General features: G+C 44.1%; 1 protein-coding gene and 1 long non-coding RNA gene across 2 annotated transcripts; both read right to left on the reverse strand.

The window, feature by feature from the left end:
- Window positions 1-1,738: 1,738 nt before the first annotated feature.
- Window positions 1,739-19,763, reverse strand: LOC114067984. Its single transcript, XR_003573500.1, has 3 exons — window positions 19,751-19,763; window positions 17,014-17,020; window positions 1,739-1,907 (listed from the first exon to the last, which is right to left on the reverse strand). It is a non-coding gene; the product is annotated as an uncharacterized LOC114067984 (long non-coding RNA).
- On the reverse strand, window positions 2,430-6,724 carry FGF19 (fibroblast growth factor 19). Its single transcript, XM_027903789.1, has 3 exons — window positions 6,502-6,724; window positions 6,315-6,418; window positions 2,430-3,258 (listed from the first exon to the last, which is right to left on the reverse strand). Exons 1-3 carry the CDS (start codon window positions 6,722-6,724, stop codon window positions 2,926-2,928), a joined length of 660 nt encoding a protein of 219 aa, XP_027759590.1. The 3' UTR covers window positions 2,430-2,925.
- Window positions 19,764-20,341: the final 578 nt, after the last annotated feature.

Genomic DNA, 20,341 nt, shown 5'->3' on the forward strand with positions numbered 1-20,341 from the left:
GTAGAAAGAGTGGCCCCGAATTTTCCACCAACAGGGTTTCAGCGCTTTGAGCAGAGGTAAAGTGGACGCTGTGACTCTTGAATAAAGGATTTATAGGTTTTTACACTTCCTCCAAGTGGAAATGAAGATGCCCAAGTATCTCCTTCCCTACAGCCTTCCCATTGCTCTAATGACTCGTATTTGCACATCATAGCTTCCAACTGAGACTTCACAAGGAGACATTTGACACCCGACCTTTAAAAAACCCTTTTGGGGGCTGTAAAATGTACCATTGCAAATGAAAGCACCGCAGTTGTCCTACTGTCTTTGAGAAACTATCATCGACCAGGACCTATATTGGAACAGTGGTGGTGGTGTTTACATTCCCACAGATCCAAAGGCAGTGGCGTTTGGAGGTTTTGCACACCGAATTCCTGCCCCAGTCAGGTGTCAGATGTAGGGAAAGCATTTTCCTTTCACCTCAAGCTGTGATTTTGTCAGATTTTATAAGCAAAGAAGCCAGGTTTGGTCAGAGCTTGGATGGGAAAACTCCAAGGAAAGCTGAAGTGCTCCAGGAAGTGGTGTGGGTAATTCAGCTCTTGGCCTTCTTCCCTCTGTCTGAATAAATATTGAACCAACCATGCTGCTGCAGTAAGAAACACTGTGCTGCTGGTGGAAGATGTTAAACCAAAGGTGTCAGCAAACAGTCACCAGAGAGCTCAAGATGCTGCTTGCAAATTTAAGGTTGTTTGTCTTTGCACCCTTGAGCAACATTCACAACGTTGTATCTACTTAAGAATCTCTCACTGGTGAAATTATACAGTACACCCTCTGAACTCCTTTATTTCCCATTCAAATCTGTGCAAATTTTTTTTTTAGCAGAACAGTAAAAGTGGAATTCTCTGTTGACCAACTTTATAAAACAACTGAAAATCAGGGGTAGGTCTCCTGATATACGAGGAGTGGGAACCACCCGGATGTGTGGCTGTGGCTCAGCATAAAGGGGAAACAGCATGGGAGATGTTCGCCAGCCAAGAAACCTGCAGTTCCTGTGACTCACAGCATCTAAAAACACAAGCATTCAGTCTCTTTTCCTGCCAGAAACTGACACGTTTTTCAGGCAAAAATAACCAGTTTTCTCCCTGGCTGCCCTGGTGAGTGTTCCCACTTTTGAAAGGGAGCAGCCTTCCATCCACGGGATTTGCAGTGGTTGAAATTCCCCACCCCTGGAGGAATTTAAAAGACCCGTGGATGTGGCACTTAGGGACGTGGTTTAGTGGTGGCCTTGGCAGTGCTGCCTAACTTTGGGAAAATCCCTTCGTCTGTCCATGCCCTTGTCTATTCACCTTCCCAAGGGATTCTGACTTCATGTGGTTGCTGCAAAGACAGATGCCATAGTTTGCTGAAGCTCTTTGCAGTCTCAAGACTAAGGGGATGACAAAAGAGTCACCAAGATTTCAGTGTTGAAGATGATTTTTTTTTTTAATTGCAAATGTACACATTATGACTACTGATAATGCACAGAAATTTAAAAAGCTATTGTCTGCTAAAATTTCATGATTACAAAACTTGGCGAGATTTGTTACAACTAAAAAAAAACAAACGCACTTTCAGGAGTATATAAATAGAATTTTGAGCATAAATAACAGTAACAAAATAAACAGATGTATGTACTCAATAAATTAATTATAAATATTGCATTGGCAATGAAGTGCTAGGTCAGAAGAACACCAGTATTTCCAGCAGAGCTTTTTTTTGGACAGAAATCTCTAATAAATGAACCTTTGGAAAGAAGTAGAATCCCTGAAACATCTTCTAACTTTTGGGGGGGGATTTTTTTCTTTGTTTTCACCCTGGTTATTCCTTCACCTCAAAGGGAGAACAGAACTGAAGACATCAGACATCTATGTCTTGGCCATGAGACATTCCTGCAGTGGCACAGCAGGCCCACCTCTGCAGCATTTAAGTCACTAAATTGTCTCTCCACGGATTCCCAGGGATGCTGAATCAAGCCTGGAAGTGACTTGAAAGAATTGCTGATGGTTAAAGGTTAAGCACAAAAAACTTATTTTGCAGTTGATGTGACCTATACATTATCCTTTTCCAGTGTTTTTCTCCATTTGCTAACAACATACATGCTTATATACAACAGAATTTTAATTTAAACACTAATTGGAACTGCTCATTCCCTGCCTGGTGAACACAAATGCTAGTTCTGTGCGCTCTTCCATCCAACCACACACTGAATTCTCACTAATTTTAATGGGAACTCTCTGCTGGATGAAGCTGATGCCACAGAGAACATAAATTAGCCTACAAAAGGAATCAAAGATCAGGTTTTCCAAACTACATTTTAGCAATAAGGAAAGGGAGAAATTTTCCCCCTTTCTTCCCTTATTTCCTAAGGGAAGGAAAAGCACAATATACAAGCAGATTTGGGGTATTTTTTACAATAGTATGCTTTCAATAGAAAGTTTTTCCCAGAACATTGTCAGCAGCCTTTCAAGAAACAGCATTAATTCTAGTCCACGTAATTGCATCTGCTAGGTTTTCCTTAATTGTGTTTTGTTCCAAATGTTTGTCTTTAAGGCCTCTGAGGAGGAAAAAGTTTTCTGCGCTTGCCCCTGTGAGCAGAAATAACGGGGGAACATATTTGGAAATGAAGCTGCTGTAGGAAAATCGTAGTTATTTTATCATCACCCTGGTAATGGAGGAACTCTGATGAAGCTGCTAAGCTTCTCTCATTCAGCTCTTCTTTTCCAAACAAAACTATGGATAAACAATTGTTTACGCTACAGAACAGCCTCTCGGCACTCATCTCTTACAGGAACAACACGTTGCAAGGAAAAGGCTGGCCCCGTACAAAAAAGTCCCAAATATTACTACACGAAAAGCTAAAAAAAAGTACTCTGCAACATTTCTGTAAAAATGTGTGTGTGATCAGAGTCACTTCTGAAAGCTGGGGCTCTTCACCGGTGACAGTTTGGAGGTGATGCCAAAGGGGTCCATGCTGTCCGTTTCCAGAGGCGAGGAATACACCTCTGGCTCAAAGGCCTGGCTGTAATCACCGTACTCCCCAAAGTCTGTGGACTCCACAGGCACTGTGTTGATCATCGGTAAGAAGTGAGACAGCGGAAGAAAATCTTTTCCCTTGAACTGCTGTCTTTGCTTGGCGCTACTCAAAGACACCGACATTCCGTGCTTTTTGGATCTGTACACGTTGTAGCCGTCGGGGCGAATCTCCTCCTCAAAGGAACAATCCTCAGTGGAATACCTGAGCTGAACAGCAAGGAGTAAAGAGAATTACAAATATGCCCACCAGACTCATTGTATTCAACCACAATATAAACTTTTGGTGCAACCTCTGCTCTCAGAGGGAGTGTCCCTCTGGCTTGTCCCAAGTATCCTGATTCACTGCACCTTGCAGACCCCACTGAATCCATGCTGGTGAGCTGATATCTGCACTGCCCTTTCAACTCAAATACTCTGTTCTATTCTACTCTATTCTGCCAGAGATAACCACTTTGCACATTCAATGCGTTTTGAGCTACAAAACCAGCTTAAAGACCTAATCCAGAACTTCTGAAGTTACTGCACGTCCATCACATTAAATAAGCAAAGAATCCTGGATGTGTGCTTCTCCACAGACACCACACTTGGCCTGTCCTGAGCACTGGGAAAAAGAATCTTGGATTAACTGGTCTCTAGATTACCTGTCCTTAATTGCTGACAGTACTTAACTGCGATCATGAGAGCTAATCCAACAATCCTCAGGTATAGAACTCCAGCTCCATTAGAGATTTGCCCATATAAGGGCTTCAGAATCACATCTGTAGAAAGGCCAGTCAGTAAAACAATGCTAAAAGGTGATTGCCATTATTTTTTTTTGCACTCAGAATTTACTGCAATTGCAAAAGACCCCTTTACAAAGTGTCATTTTCGCATTACAGTGAGAACTGTCAGATTAACAGCAGCACGAGCTAAGATTTTGTATAGAAGAATGTAATTTTTTAGGCACAAATTTGTAGAATTACATTTGCAGTAGCCTGTGCAGATATTATATATCTGTAATACATGTATGTAAATAAGATATAATAAATGTGTATTAGGATTTTGTATCAGCAGGTCAGACCTCTCCAGATTCTTACACAAGCACTGCATTTCTTACAACTCTGGTGCTATTTCAGGCTCAGCCACTGCAGGTGATTGAACTTGTGGTCAATAAAAGAGAATTGCTGATTATGTCTCAGTCTGCAGTGATAGAAGTGTCCTTACATGAATGTTCTGCCTGTCTGAATAGAGAGCACATTTGATACTTTCAGGCCTTTCTCAAACAGCCCCAGTAATGTGGAGTACAAGTAAGCATGTGCACTTGGTTGTCTTTTAAAAGCATTTTAAAAACAGATTGAGTAATTTTGAAAAATACGTTTTCTCCAAGCAAAATTCTGCAATATTCACCCTTCTACGCACATTATATCTCAGAAAAATGTGTGTATATGACCCAGATTTATGGCTGAATTCTTAGCTGCCTTTATTTCTGTGAGTGCTCAGCCTCACTGACAAGGATGATGAAATAAAAGAGCTGCTTGCTCAAGAAGTGCACATTACAATGAGCAAGTGCACACTACAAACAACAGATATTGATTGAGCCCCCACGTCTCAACTATGCAATTCCCTCCTCATTTCACTGCCATTGTCTCTAGTGTATTTTTGAAACCAGTACCAAATACACTTTAAGTAATTCTAGATAATTATTTTTTTTTTTATAGGAGGCATTTGTAGAAAGTCAGTATATTCAGCCAGGTACACCCTTTCCCCTAAACTACTGACTGCAGCACAAAGCACGTACAAAAAAAAAAAAAAATCAATCCTAGTCATCAGTTTTTTCAGTGTTCAAAAAGGGCACGTTTCAGGAGCGCAGGTTCTGTCCCCAGACACCGTGTTTGCCCTTTCGTTCTTCCACTCCTGAGCTGATAAGGAAAAGACTTGCCTGCAGAGCTGCCTAGCTGGGCTGTGAGCACAGAGGTGACAGCAGGTGTCCACAACATATAGATGTGTGGCTATACGCTGCTGTATTTTCAGAAAAAAAAGACAAAATGACCTGCATTTAATACTCTTACACCAGTCAAGGTATAATATATGCCTTCAAAAGGGTGTTATAGAAAAACTGTTTTAAAATTTTGTTTGCTGAAGTCCAGCTGCAGCTCCAAGGGGAGCAGGACCCAGGCTCTGCTTTGGTTTCATTGGTCATTTTGTTTTGGATATACATTAAAACATTAAGCTAATAATTGACCCACCATATCATCTGAACCTGTGCACCTTATCAAGGCATCGATTGATTCGAGCCCCAGAAAAGCAAGGAGATGCAGGAAGAAAGGCTCAATTCTATGTTATATCCACATCCAGAAACATCAGTATTGCTCTTATTAAAGATACTGCGGGCTTTGAGAATGGGCCAAGTCCTTGCCTGATGGAAATCAGCAGAAATTTTGCTGGAGTAATCAAAGCAGAATCGAGGTGTATCTTTACTGTGGCACAATGAAAAGCTATCACTCTCTGAAACTCCAGCTTCTGTACAGACCGAATGTGAACCTTACCCCTTCAATTTCTAGAGTTGGCAACGTATCCACGTGCCTTTAAAAATGAGTTTATACCCATGAATGGTTGATATACCCAGTGAAAAAGCATGACCTACGGTGTCAGTGGGTCACTTAACCCCTCATCCTCTTGGAGCCCCACAGGTGCGGTGTTACAGCAGGGCAGAAATGAGGCAGTGGCAAAGCATCCCTTTCCCCCTCACCTCGAAATCCTGTTTCACTTTGGAACTACTTAAAGGACGGCAAGTCTGTGCTCCTGGGGCTTATGTGCCTGTCAGCCAGCTGTCAAAGGAGTAATCTCGTTTGTTTTTTTTTTTTTTTTTTTTCAGAATACATGACCTGAACAGCGAGAAACTATTCCTATTCCATGGCGCGACTTCATCTATTTCTGCAGTGGAATCTCAGCCTCCCACTGAATAGACTTTTTAAACCTAAAAAAAGGTTTTCCCCTGGGCTGTATTTTCTGTATATTTTGGCAGGGGAACATGCAAAACTTTACTTTCTATATGGTGTTTCCTTGCTGCCTTCTAATAACTTCCACAGTGAGAAGAATCACGGGTCCTAGGGAGAAAAGGAGGATAAGGGGAGAAGCGGGGTGGGTGATGAACACCTGAAAGCTTTGTCAACCCGCTATTAACTGCAAAAAGCACGCGATGTCTTCGGCCTGGCCGGCTGTTTCAGAGTGGAAATCCTGGAAATCTCCCTCGGGAGAGGAGACTTGTTGAGAAAGGCGCTCACCTGCCCGTGCAGCCGCCCCTCCTCGTCCATGCAGAGGTACCGGGAGCTCCGCACGCCCTTGATGGCCACGGTGCGCACGGCCACGGCGCGGATCTCCAGCAGACCTGGCGGAAAGAGGCACAGCGGCGTTAACCCCGCGGAGCCCCGTCCCGTCCCACCCCATGGCATCCCCGTTCCCGGTACTCACTCTGCGCGCTCTGGCTCCCGGCCGCATCCACCCTGCCGTCGCCGCCGATGCGGAGGAAGCAGCTGAAGAGCCCGTGCTTGCTGGCGGTGTAGAGGTGCCGCAGCCGGATGGGTTCCCCCCAGCCGTAGTTGACGTGCGGGCCGGCGTCGGGCAGCGGCAGCGGCACCGCGGCACAGGCGGCGGCGAGACCCAGCAGCGCCAGGGCGGCGGGGGGACAGCCCATCCCGGGGGCGAGCGGGGGACGGGCCGACTGGCCTGGGCACGGAGCGATGGCGATGGGCACGGAGCGATGGTGATGGGCACGGCGAGGCGGTGATAGCTCGGAGAGGCAGTGTTTGGTGGGCACGGAGAGGCGGGGATGGAGCGGAGTCCCGGCGGCTGCTGCGCGTTGGCCGCGCCTCGGGGCTTGTAGCGCGGGCGAAGCCGCCCCCTCTGGGCCTTTTATAGCTCTCCCGTTATCAGCCCGATCGATCCGGCCGCGTCCAATATAGAGCCCATTTCATAGCGGATCGGTCACTCCCCCCGAAAATATTGATCGGGTGACATCATGTCGCAGGGGGACACCCTGAAGTCGCGACCTCGGGCTTTCCGCTCCTTCGAGTCTCTCCGGCCGCGCACGCATCTCCCCGTCGGGCCGGGCTGGACCCCGCGGTCTCGGCTGCAGATCAGGCAGCCCCTGCCCTGATGTGGGCGCCGGGAAGGGGTCCAGGGTTGGGTGGGCGTGTGTAACATCCCAGCCCACCCAGCGGCGACGGGGGCCAGCCCGGGGTGAGGCTGCCCCGCTCCCCGCCGAGGCTCAGCGCCTGCCCTCCCCATTGCCCGTCCTGTATTTCCCCTTTTAGAAATCAAAGAGCTGCTTCCTAAACCCTGGGGTCACTTCTCCGGGCAGGGGACGAGCGCTGGGGGAGCGGGACCGCCGCTCCCGGTGACCCGCAGCCGGCGGGGCACAGCCTGGGACGGCCCGGTACGGCCCTGCACGGCTCGGTACGGCCAGGTACGGGCGGCTCTGGGTGTCCCGGAGCTGCTCCGGGCTGTATTGCCGCCCGGCCATCCCCGGCTGTGTCACTAGATGGAGCCTGGCCCCTTGGATGCGGCTGCCTCTCCTCGGGGGAGCCGCTGCCTGGGGGGGCTCTCCAACTCCTATTGGTCCCCAATTCCACAAAGAGACTTGGGTTAAAAACCACTCCTGTGTGTAGTAAAAATGCGTCTCCCGATCTAAGCTTCAAAGAGATTTTTTTTTTTCTTCTTTTTCTGACCGCGGATCTTTTTCCACGTGGGCTCCTCCGAGAGAGTGCCCCAGGGGAGATGGAAGAAGCAAACACACACATTTTGGGGTTTGCCACCCATTTTGCATCTTAGGGAAATTTAAGGGGATTGCTGCTGGCTTCTCTGCTGTCCATCCAAACTCAGCATTACAGGAATTTTCTCGGATCTCTGAAGAGAAAATGAGTAATTTCATAAAGACAAAAAAAATCCTTACCCCCCAAGACCCATTAAATAACAGTTAAGCAAGACTTAACCCCAGGTCCCCAGCAACATCCCTGAAACAATGACATTTCATTCAGCTTCCACATACTGCTTTTATATTTTGCTACTTGTTCATTTTCATCCTTTTGTCCCTTTCCACTTGCATCTCCTGTAAACGCTCACACAAATAGCTTTCCTTTATGAGCAGTCTCAGCTCAGTGAGGATGCGTACAGAGATAAGATCATGCAAAAACACAGAGGCTTGCAGGATGGTGTCTTGCACTCATCATCATGTGCAGCTTAAGAGGTATTTAAGTGAATGACACTGATCAGAGTTTGAATGATCAGGGTCTTGCATCACAAACTCAGTGGAACCAGGGATTGTATCTCACCAATCATTTCAAAAGCAACTGCTGCTTTTGATAAGTTTTGGGTGTTTCTGGTGGTCAGCTTGAGACACCCAAAAAGAAGCCCAGTTTGCTCTCCATGGTTGATGAATAATTAATAAAGGTCAAGACCACTTCTCATTCGAGTGTCTTCTGCTGGATCCTCCAAGTCCTGGGCTGATTTGAGAAATTCTAGCCTTTCATACATGACAGAAGTTCACAATATTATAAGCCCAGTAAATAATACCAAGTCATCCAAGTCCCAAATTCTTTTTTCCCCCTACAGAATTCTGCAGTGTTATTACATGGCTGCTACAAAGGCAGTTACTGCCCTGCAACCCTGGGCCCCACAGCAGTTGTGCATGTAACTCATCCTGGCTACACAGGCATTCTTCAAGGTATCCAGCACCCACCACACACACACACACACAGAGGTTATGGTCTGAAATTAATCTGAAAGGCTTTTTAGTTCGTTTTGTTGTGCATCTCAGTGAATAGAAGCTATTGTATGATTACTACTTCTGCTAGACTACAGTGTGAATAATAATCACAAGTTTTCACTTTCTTCTTCAGGAAGTCGAGCTTCTTTCATGCAGCAAGGAGCTGATGTTTGCAACTGGTTTATTCATCTCTGTGAAGATCAAAACCTGAGGCAGAAAGGACAAATTACTTGCATCAAATGATATTTCAAATCAGTGAAAAAGCTGGCTGTAAAGGAGAATTTCCCAACGATTGATGGAGAGCTTTTAAAAATTAGTTTCATTGTTGCTGTTGTGATGTTACATGGACTGATATTTAAAGGTTCATGTGTAATCAAATTTAAATGAAAATGAAGCACTTAACCGATTTTTTTGAATTGCCTCTTTGTTAGAGTGAGGTTTCAATCTAAATAATTTGTCCAAGTTCCTCTGTAGTCCCTGACAGAGGTAAGTGCCTGCAAGCACTTAACTGGCCTGAACAGTACCATTCCTATGGCAAAGCAGCTGCTGAAAAGATATGGGTTAAATATGCTCTAGAAATGTTCACTTCTTTATTGCCTCCTTAAAAAAAATGTCTAGATTATTAACTCAGATTCAGTACCTTGTTTTTAGCTAGAGATAAATGGGCTAATGAATGTCCCTGTTTTCAAAAAACAAGAGTTGCAACATATGATTTTCATTTCAGTTCCTGTCTGTGCCACTGAACTTTATCATTTATGGGCATCTTTTACCGAAGTTCAATAAAAAGACATGTCTTTGCACGTTCCTACAAATGTATTTGCAGAAAAACAACGTATTTGCAGAACAGATGTATTATAGGGTAAATCACACCATCACTTCCAGTGCTGGACCAGCCCCCTATAGAAACAGAGCCTGAAACAAGGAAAACTGGTAGTGTAGGACTTTCTGCTTCTATGAGGATAGGAAAAACAACCAAAAAGCCCAGAGGAAAGTCTGATGGACCAAAAATACCTCCTGACCAAACAGTACACAATTGCAAAAGCATTTTCACCTGTTGTAATGAATCATTTATTTCCACTGCACCTTTCAGTGCCCCAATGTGATTTCTGCAGAACAGGAAGTTCAGCTTTCTGTAATAATGCAGCTGAAGTGAATGTGCTTTGTAAGAACATAATTGCCTATGTTTAAAAGCCAAACATCCAGAGATCCTGGAACATGCCATAAAGGTAACAGAGGGCTTCTGCCTCACGGGACAGCAACATCATTGGAACCAACAGAAAGGAAACCTAAGAAGGTGGCCACAAAATAATGGTTAGAAATAGGGCATGAAGCCACTCATGAGTAGAAGGTGGTCATGGCAGGTTACCTTTTGGTGGAGATCAAAGGAAAAATTACATAGGTGTGTCACTCAAGACTGAGTGAGGGTCAAAATGTGAGGAACTAAATGTGTTTGGGACGGAGAGAAATTTTCACAATTATAAAATATCTTCAGGATATCACGGTGAAAGCTTTAGTTGTGTAAATCGTTGCAGGAAGAGGAAAACATCACAGAAACTTTGAAGATTTTCTGCTTCCTTTGGGGTATCTTTGGGATCTCCTGCAGATTTAGTTGCAGGGGTTACGTGAGTGTGATCCAATGTTACTTTTGAGAGGAGATCGGTAGGTGTTTCCCCCTTTTATCTGAAGTCAGCAGTGGGAGAATTACAGAGGCTGGGAATACTCGGAGGGAAGTAAGGCTCCAGGCAGAGCTGGAGATGTAAGTGCTAATGCCTTTGGTTTCTGATTTCTGCTGCAGTTCCTGCATGTCATCCCAGAAGTGACAGAGAAAAGAAAGGCTTTATTTTACCCGTGGCAGGGGGCCAGCAGGACAGTCCAGCCCTTTCTCCTGCTTCTGGTAGAGAAGAGTATGGCAGGCAAATGAGGGAAGGCAGAAGGGAAGACACAGGACCCCGAGACACGCAGTTATTCGAGCACGAGGTTGTTCTATAAAGAGCCTTATCAGCACAGCACAAGTTAGAAAACCTGCCTAAGAAGGAGAGGTTACTCCACCATATGTCAGGGGACTGCTCTGTTTCCCAGCTGCTTCTGCAATCCAAGAGGCAGAGAGGTGACAATATTTCTCCCCAGGCTGTGAATGAGCGCAGAACTGAGATTCCACAGCTCCCGCTGCGCGCGCCCACTGACAGGATGTCATCCCGTGGGACGAGCATTCATGGAGGCTCCCCCCTGATATCACAAGCGGGACAGTCTCCAGTGAATCTGTAGGATCCAAATGCATCAGATACTTCAAGATTTTCCAAAGGATCCGAACTTCCGGAGGGGCTCCGCTTCTAGAACTGCCCGGCTGATAAAAGGTGGACGTGCTGGAGGGACTGTTGCCACTGTCATTTCTGGCTGTGTGTGTTGCTGCTGGTCCCTTCCAGTGAACACAGTCAGGCAACTAATTTCAAATATCTCTCACCATTCTGTTATCTAACGCTTTCTCAACCATTGCTATCAGCCAGTGCATTCTGGGGAGCAATGCTTAGCCTGGAATTGACTTGAGGCTTTCACAGTCAAATGATCCCTTCTGATTAAGTCTGCTCTAGAGCCCACAAAATTCCCATCAGCTTCAAATAGCCTAAACGCATTTTTTGGGTTTTTTAGTTTTTTTCATCACTGCAAGTCGTTATTGCACATTTTGGAAATACTTCATCCACCCCATCTTTTCTGTGTGCTATGAAATCCTTTATAATTCCGGTAGAGAAGAAGCCTTATTGATTTTATGGCAGAATATTTGGTACAGTAACTCTCCAGCATCTTATTTTATACTTAAACCAACAGAAGTTGGTTTTTTTATTATCTTTTGAGCAAGCCTTCGTCCTGTAACAGAAATGAATAATTGCTGGTTCCTTGCCAACAGATTGTATTTTCACTTCCAGCTTGACCTAGGGAATGAATTCCCCTGGATTTTGTTTATGGAATGTGTTTGTGGAAACCATGAGGAAACCTTTTTTGGGAAGGATAATTCTGGATCCCCAACTTCTCAGTCAAACACGATAAGCTGGGAGCATTTACCTGTACTCTTTTCTTGTCACTGAGGAAATAATGTTGTCTTTATGACAAATTCCAGGTTCATTGGAAATATTTCTCGTTTAACAGACAGAGAGCGGGCCAGTAAAAGAAGATACACCACAAATGCTTCAAAGTTGCAAGAGTGCATACTCAGAGCTGTGGTCCTGTTCAAATACATCTGGAGAGCCAGAATTAATCAGGTGGTCCTATTCAGCCTGATATAGTGGCAATCCCCACAAAATCAGTCCTGAAGAGCGTGGTAGGATAGCCACGTAGGAAGTTTTTTACAGTGACTTTGCTCAAGAGGCAAGAGGTGAAGATTATTAATAAGCTGTTCTTCTACTTGGAGGTCATGGGAAGTAATTTTTCAGCTGAAATGAAGCTTAAACTGAAACCTTGGAGTAGCTGCACAACAATTTGCCATGAATTGGGAAAATGAGCAACTTCCTCTGATGTTCCTTGTTGCAACTAGTCCCATTTTGCTGCCACGAAACGTGGCTGTGGGACATTTGGGGTCAAGAACTGAAGGGCAAAGGTCACTGAAGCATCCTGCCAATGCAGCTAGAAGTGACCTTTACTTGACAAAGCAGAAGTAACACAGGATCTAAAAGAATGGTATCCAAATAGCCAGTCTATCCAAAATGTTGCATTTGGATTGATCCTAATCAGCCATAATTTCCTAGTTTAATGGCCAATTAAAAGGCTATTTGAAAGTAAGAGAAGCAGAACAAATCAGCATGGAAAGAGCCTGGATGGTCTTTAGAAAGTAATTCAAGTTTACTTAAGTTTTACACATCTGACCAGGGAGAAAAGGAGTAGGTAATGGATGTCTTGCTCCAAAAGTAATTCAGATTCATTAAATAAATTGTTCCAGCATGAGATAAAATCTGAAGCATCACTGAAAAGTAAAATGAAATACCTGCAGTATAACAAAGTATCTATCTATTTAGACATCATGGCTAATATTAAATGGAAGGTAAAACCCCCCATCCATCTGGCTGTTGTGTCTTATGTACCTTGACTTGATTTTTTTTAACATGGATTTAAAAGATTTTTTTTAACATGGTTTTACAACTGTGATCAGACATCTAATGGTCAGAATGATTCTATTTTACCATCTTTAATCCTGAATAGTTTTTATGTTAAATGTGTCTTCAATTTTTTTTTTTTTTTTTTTTTCCCCAGTTTCCTGGAAACAAAATTCCTTAAACATTACAGGCCAAAAGTGAGAGCCACATTGCCTCTGGTTCTTCCATGACTGGAGGTACCAGGAAGATCCTTGCATGGCCAGAGTCAGGGACACCTCAATTCATGAAGTGAGCCAAGCAGACCAAAATGCTGAGGATGAGAAAGTGGAGCCCTGGTGCCTCTTTCACATGGATCAGCCTGCAGTTCACATACTCTGAAACGTGGATCTATGGATTCAGGCACTCATTTTGCAAGGAGAATTGTAAAGACAGTCACACACACACACACACACACACACACACACTGCCCCAATTAATCCAGAATTTAAGCTCTTCCAGAATATTTCCGGAGCAGGGCATAGCCCTGCATGGCCACCAAGGGTTCAATCAACAGCAGAGGCCTCCTGAGACCTCTCTATTGCTCTTTATCAGAGGTCTCTGGCAGATAAACCTGCCACAAAAACAGCTGCTGATCGCTGCCACTGCAGCCCCACTCTGTGGAAGAGCTGCTTTTGCCCTTTCTCCATTCTCTTGACTAACAGGACACATATCACCATCAGAGTGGTTTGGACTCAGTTGGGCAGATGTGCCACTGACTGCATAATATTGTGGAAGGAACATGGGGAGCTTGTATTTCCGTCTGACTTCACCATATGAAATATTAATCTTTACATATTAATATATAAAAGGAAGTCAATGACCAGAAAAATGTATTTAATACTGTGTTAAGAAAAGGAGCTAAGGCCCAGTTTTGCCTCCCATGGAAAAAACCGGGAGCAGTCAGACATTTGGCAACAACTGCTGGTAGTAAATTATTACAGTATCAGTTTAATATTTACATTTTGGTCCCATTAGGACCTCATGAGAATGAAGGCTCCACTTTGCCTCACATCTCATGTGCATGCACAGAGAAGCAACAACGTCATGTTTTCCCCTTCCTGGCACAATGGTGCGCAGTGAGTGGATTCTCGAGTCCCCCAGCCTGCACATTTATTCCTAGAGAGCTTTGCCCTGCTTCCAGCCAGGAACATGCCCGGCTACAGCTTTTCCAATTTTAGATCCACGCAGCAAAGAGCCCGGAGTTGGCAGGTCCTCCGCATTCATCTGAATGAAATGAAAGGGAGCTCAGTCCTTGGCTCCAGTTTTCTGTCCCTCCATTGTCATTCAACAAAACGGACCAAAGAGAAAAGCGATCAATCCATAAACTCGTGAAGCCTCAGCCTCCAGCTGTCATCAGCTTTGAGCTCCCTCCACTGATCTTATCTACTGCAGAGTGATTGAAAGTCATTTGTTTTGGTTGAAAGTAATTTGTTTTGGAGAGTAATTAGATTATCTCTTGGGGGGCTTCCTACCTGGTGACCCAGTGTTTCTCCTTGGCTTGCTGCTCATTACCATCAATTACCATAGAGACACTCTTCAAAGGCAGGCTTGCACTGCCCAGGGTGGGGAACCTATTAAGAAATATGCTTCTCATTCCTGCTAGGAGATAATAAACCTTCTGATGTCAAACAATTATTTGTGGGTCAGACACATATGATCCCACTGGGGCTTAAGCCTGTCATTTGCCATCCAGTGTGAAATGCTTAGTAATTAGGAAATGAGCTGGATCTTTCTACAAGGGTGTATATGGAATAGAAGAGGCTCAAGCAAACTGCTGTGTAAGATTTGGGAGTATTTCCTAATACTGGGTATTTCTACAGTATTTCCACACTGGTAGAGGTACTGAATGGCAAATAAAGTGCATCTCTGTAGGGGAAAGTGCAGAGAGAATCAAAAGTTCATACAGTCATTCTTGTCCCTAGAATTAACTCTCTTTAACTGAGACAATTTATATGGTTATGGATATGACACAGCACTGATAAGGATCATAATAAAACCAGTATCTATTTTCTGCAATAATGAGAGTGCTGAGTCATTGCCTGACTGGGGCATTTAATGGTATCAATTACATCATTACTACTGTGTCATCCTACAGAACAACACAAAATAAAGAAAACCCAAAATGATCCACCTTTCAAACCACATCTCATTTCAGACACAGCAAATCCGAACAATAAAACACCCTGGTTGTGCACTCATTCGCAAATATTCAGTTTAAAATTTTCCCGTGTTCCATCTGACTTTTGTTCTGCTCAGGCAGTAGAAAAAGGCTACAGAGGGAGCAGAAATTATCCCCTGAAGGTAAGGTTCGGTTGTGTAGGGGTTGTGTAGAGGTCCGAGCCTCACCCAATGCCCCAGGCTGGCACTGGGCATATGCAGGATGAGCTGGGGTTGACCACAGGGAAGTTGGGGAAGAAACATGATGAAAACACCTTTGTCCTGCAGCTGTTCATGTTTACGTGGTCCATGGGGAGAGGAGTTTAAGCTGGGACAGGCTGAGTCATGGTGGAAGGGAATCATCAGCAGCGTAGACACCAAAACACCCTGTTAGGTGGTTCTGGCTCTCAAGCTTTAAACATGTCCTATAAATTCTTTAAATCTCTCCTCTGAAGAGCTGCAAATGCAAACATCTGAAGTAAATAACTGCCATTTTTCTATTCATTTGTCTTGTTTGAGTAATTAGGTCATTATATCTGAAAGTGATTGTTTCATGCGTGCCAAGAGCGAAGAATGAGGACCTTTGATGAATCCAGTGAGCAGCATGTAAATGTGGGGAAGGAATGCAGAGGCAAATGAATGACCTTTCTGAAGCAGAATTTCTCCCTGCACCACCATTTTTATCCCCATTAAAGCCACTTAATGCGTTTACATTTTCCTGCTGTGTATATTCCAATTGATTCTTCGGAGCTTCCTTTTTCTAATAAGATACACATTGTCCAAATTGTTCTTTAAATAGGCTGCTGTGGGCTTGTTTATGAGCAGTGGCTGCTCGTATGGAGCTAAACATTTCCTTTTCCCATAGTTTTTAAGTTTCTTAAAACTTATATTTTGGTGATTTAGAAGAAAATAAATTCAAATCACTAGATCTCTGTGTGTGTGCAGTGGAAAAAAAAGGGTCTGTTTATGGCAGCGTTTGAGCTTGAGTCACAGTAAGTGGTTTGAGGGAAAACTGGTTTCCCTCCTTGCTGAGCTTCAGTTTGCTTTTAGGAGTGAGGGGTACCAGAGCATTTGGAATAAACCAAACCTGGCTATGGGCTCAGTGAAGTGCCATGACATGCTGTTACCTGCTCACGGCCATTGAGTCCCTGGCATCTGATTAGACTTGTAGCTGAAGCAACTCCCTTGAACAATGTCCAGTGTGGGACCTCAGCACCCAGGGACAATTTTGGGATAGTTCAGGATATTCACAACGTTTTATGTTTTCTTAAATAAATACTTTTTTTTTTTTTTTCTGTGCATGACAGATGGCAGGTCCAGCAATTCCAAATCTTGACACGGCATCTGACAAACTCTACTGCAGATTTCATTTATTTTGCTCAGCAGAAAACATGGAGATGTTTTATTATGCTTTGACTCTGTCCTTCATATCCCAGCTCCTTGTCCTTCATATCCCAGCTCCTTGTCCTTCCAGCTTAGGCTGATTAAGTGAGGAGTGTGAACTGTGATGAATCCTTGCACCTGAGCCTTTATATCAGTCTCCCTGCTCTTGGTGTGGGCTGATCTCTGTTTACAAGGTGATTTCTACCTCCTTATTCTCAGGTTCCTGAAGTGCAGGTCTAAGGAATTATGGAGGGGATTATCACTGACTTCTTATTTACTGGTGGGAAAGCTACCAAGGTAGTGATGCAAAGCAGGCTGCTAGTTAAAAAACATCCCCAAAACATGGATCAAAAGAGAAGAAGTCTGTGAAAAAAAACACTCTGGATTTCCTTTTGAAAAAATTACATTTTTCCAGCCATAAAATTGCAAAGAACTGCACAAAGCCCTAACAGGGAAATGAGGCAGGGAAATGTTCTGACAAGAACGTTTCTAAATAGTTTTGTTAAACCTCATGTGGGTTTTGTTAAGGCTCCCATGGGTCTTAAATCTCCTGTCTACAGAAACCCTCTGTGCCTTCTTGATTGTCTGCTACAGTAATGTAAGAAAGGAAGAGATGCATAAAGTGATCCAGAGATATCCATTCGGAGTTTTTAATACACTGAATTATTGACCATTACAAATGTAATCATTTTCTGTGCACGCTAGGGAGGAAAGATATTGTTCATGGGGATGGTTAACCAGGAACACTTCAGAAACACAGCTCTGAGCCATTTCTGAACATGCAGGTTACTCAAACCAGGCAGAAATGCAGGGTATGAATAAGGGATCCCCTTGTCCAGAAGGGAGGGAAATACCATGTACGTGCACATCCTAAATACAGAAAATTTCAACAGCTTTTCTCTTTGAGAGAGGTACCAATCACAAATCCTAGATTCGTATAACGAAGTGCCCACTGGCTGCTGGTTGTGCAAGCAATCACAGCTTAATTAATTAGTTGATGTAATCAACTCTCAGCGGGCACTTTTCAAGGTCCCTTTTCATTTGTCGCTCTCGTGGCACATTCAACCACCCTGAGCTAAGTGGTGACTTCTTAAGCCCCACAAAGCAAAGTCACCAAATTACAGAACACCAAATGCAGTTGGTTTCTCAAATGCGTGAGGGTTTGTCAGCTCGTTTCCCCTTATTCGGAGACTTCAGCATTTCTGGCCTTCTTCCAGCACTTCCAATTTACTGCCCCAGCTTTGCCCACCATACCCGCTTAGTGGCTTTTCTGGCTCTGTCTTCTCCCACTTGATGCTGCTGGATAATCCTGATCAATCCCCCACCTGAACAGGGAGTCCTAGGAGAAGCAAATGAAATGCCAGCACCCTCTTTATTTGGCTGACACGAGGATCCTGGACTGGCTGGTTCATTAAAGGGGTGTTGCAAGATAGTGATTACAGGGAAAGTTCAGCTGCTTTCACTTTGAAATGCATAAAGGTGGTGTTCAGGTTATGGTTTTGAAGGTTAAGTCCTTTTGATGTCTGCAGGCTTTACGCTTGCACATCTGGAAGCCTGCACACCTTGCTGTAAACAGACATCCCAGCTCTGCTTCCCAGCTGGCTTCACAAAAGATCAGGGGGATACACATCACTTACAAGTGCCACCTGTTGTGTGTTTGTTTTTTTTTTCTTTCTGTATCTTTCTTCAAATTGTACGTTGTTAACTTGCTTTGGTGACTGTGCAATTCATTTTCTTTTTACTCACCTTCAAAGAATAAGCAACCTGGCCCCACAGACTTCACAGTGTTGCCACAGGAATGGCCAGGGACCAGCATTTCTTCTTGGAAGCTGATTCAGGCCCCAGTGAGGGGCACATGAAGGCTTTGCTGGGGTGCCAAGTGCCCCCAGCCCACCATGAAAGAGATGAGGGTATCCTGATCATCAAAGGAAACGTTTGGACATTTCCTTTGACATCAAAGGTCAGTTCAGATTTAAGTCTTACTAATTTCAGTCTCTCTAGCCCGGTGTTTAATTGCCTTTTACTTCTAAATTCAACTTCAGATCATGTAAGAAGTGACAAAATGTCACTATTGTTCAAAACTGCTTTATGGAAGCCATGTCTGTGGAAAACATTCTTTGTGTCACAGCTCAAAAACAATATTCATGTTCTCACCCAGAAATGGGAGGAACCATCATTGCTTTTTGAAATACTTGGCAAAAAAATGCCACTGCATTTTAAAAGCTGTTTGATTTAGAGAGCTGGCTGTGTCTTCCAGGTAAGTGCTGTATTGGTCACACTACCTACCTCACAAATTTTGGGGCTTCAGGATTGCTGTGTTAAACATAAGAGTTTACCCCATAGGACATAAACCCAAGGATTTTCCAAATTCACAGTTTTCCTTCCTTTCTAGCTGAGTCTTATGTTGAGCCATTTGATTTGGGGACCAGTTGGACCCAGGACCATGGTGTTTAACAACCTTCAGGTGTTTTGTTATAACTGGAGGAGTGTATCTGGGGGAATTTGCAAGGAATGGATCAGACTGAGCATTAGTTTAGTCCAGGATCCTTCCAATTTGGTGGTGGTTGGATACAGGTATCTCTAGAACAAGATAAAAAGGAACATACAGAGTCATTCTTTAACCTCTGGCAATATTTATTAGAGAAACTTTTTGAAACCAAGGTTGCAATCATATTTTCCCATTATGGCTCCAAGCAAGGTGCACCCAGTGCTGATTATTTACTGATTTCTGCATTTAATGGTTTTTCCTTGAACCCTTTTGAAAAGAAGCATCACATTTGCTCTCTTTCCTTCCTCTGATACTAAGGCTGGTGCAAGTAGTGAGTTTAATATCCCAGTTATCAGTTCAGTGGGCCCATATTTGAACTCATCTAAACTCTAATACCCTTGGGTCAATAGCACTGAGTGTCAATAACTACCCTGCTGGATTAAATAGAAAGAAAGCACAATAGATGGACACTTCTACAATGAAAACATTATTTACAGAAAGCTTTTAGACCAAACTGGCAAAATATGAAGAAGCAATTCATCACCTCATCTCTCTGTGGTATTCAGTGTGGTCTAAAACCTCCACCTCAGTAGTAATACTTTTACCAGTTCTTTGACATTGTCCACCCATTGCACTTTTTTTTTTTTTAAATAAACACATAAATTAAGGAATGTCCCATTAATTTATCTTCTGATTTCTGAAACGTGAAGCACAAGAAAGTGCTGCATCTTAAGACAGCTTTTCCAAATAGCCGGTTTCCCATCCAAGTCCACCGGTCCTCCCTCCCCTTCTCCTCCCCAGGAACACATTCCTGCAGAACTCCAGCTGAAGTGGCTTTGTTGTTCTCAGGGTGCCCTGCCAGCTTGCAGCCCATGCCATGACACAGCATTCCTCCTGCTTTGTTTCGGGCTGCCGCGATTTGGAGCTGACATTTAACAAGGCTGCATTAATGCCTCCCTAAGACAGGGCTCCTTGTTGAGTGCAGTTCGCTGAAGCTGCAAGTTTTAGGCACAGACGTGAGTGGGGTGGGCAGACACGGATCCCAAGGGGGAGTTGTCCCTTTCCCTGGGGGGGTGTATGGCTTGTTTTGCTGTGGATCTTGCCTTGGGTCACCCCTGAGGCAAAACCAAGACCAGGGATAGCCATTTACCTTGGCAATTTCAGGCACAGCGTGGAAGAGTTTTCCAAGCTCTCTACAGACACCCATCGTGTACCTGTGAGAGGCTTGCACTGTTTTTTTTGGGACTGAAATGGGTAAACATATTCAGGACATGTGGGACAGGTCCCGTGTTGGGTGTATTTCCTTACCAGTACCTGATTCAGGGCTTGCCTTCACCGAAGTCGACAAAAACTTCCCTACTCACCTCAGCACGCCCGATACAAAACATGCTGTGACTT

Source organism: Empidonax traillii, unplaced genomic scaffold (genome assembly GCF_003031625.1).
Source record: "Empidonax traillii isolate 1590-97213 ecotype Southwest subspecies unplaced genomic scaffold, ASM303162v1 scaffold992:size1346157, whole genome shotgun sequence".
Taxonomy (NCBI): domain Eukaryota; kingdom Metazoa; phylum Chordata; class Aves; order Passeriformes; family Tyrannidae; genus Empidonax; species Empidonax traillii.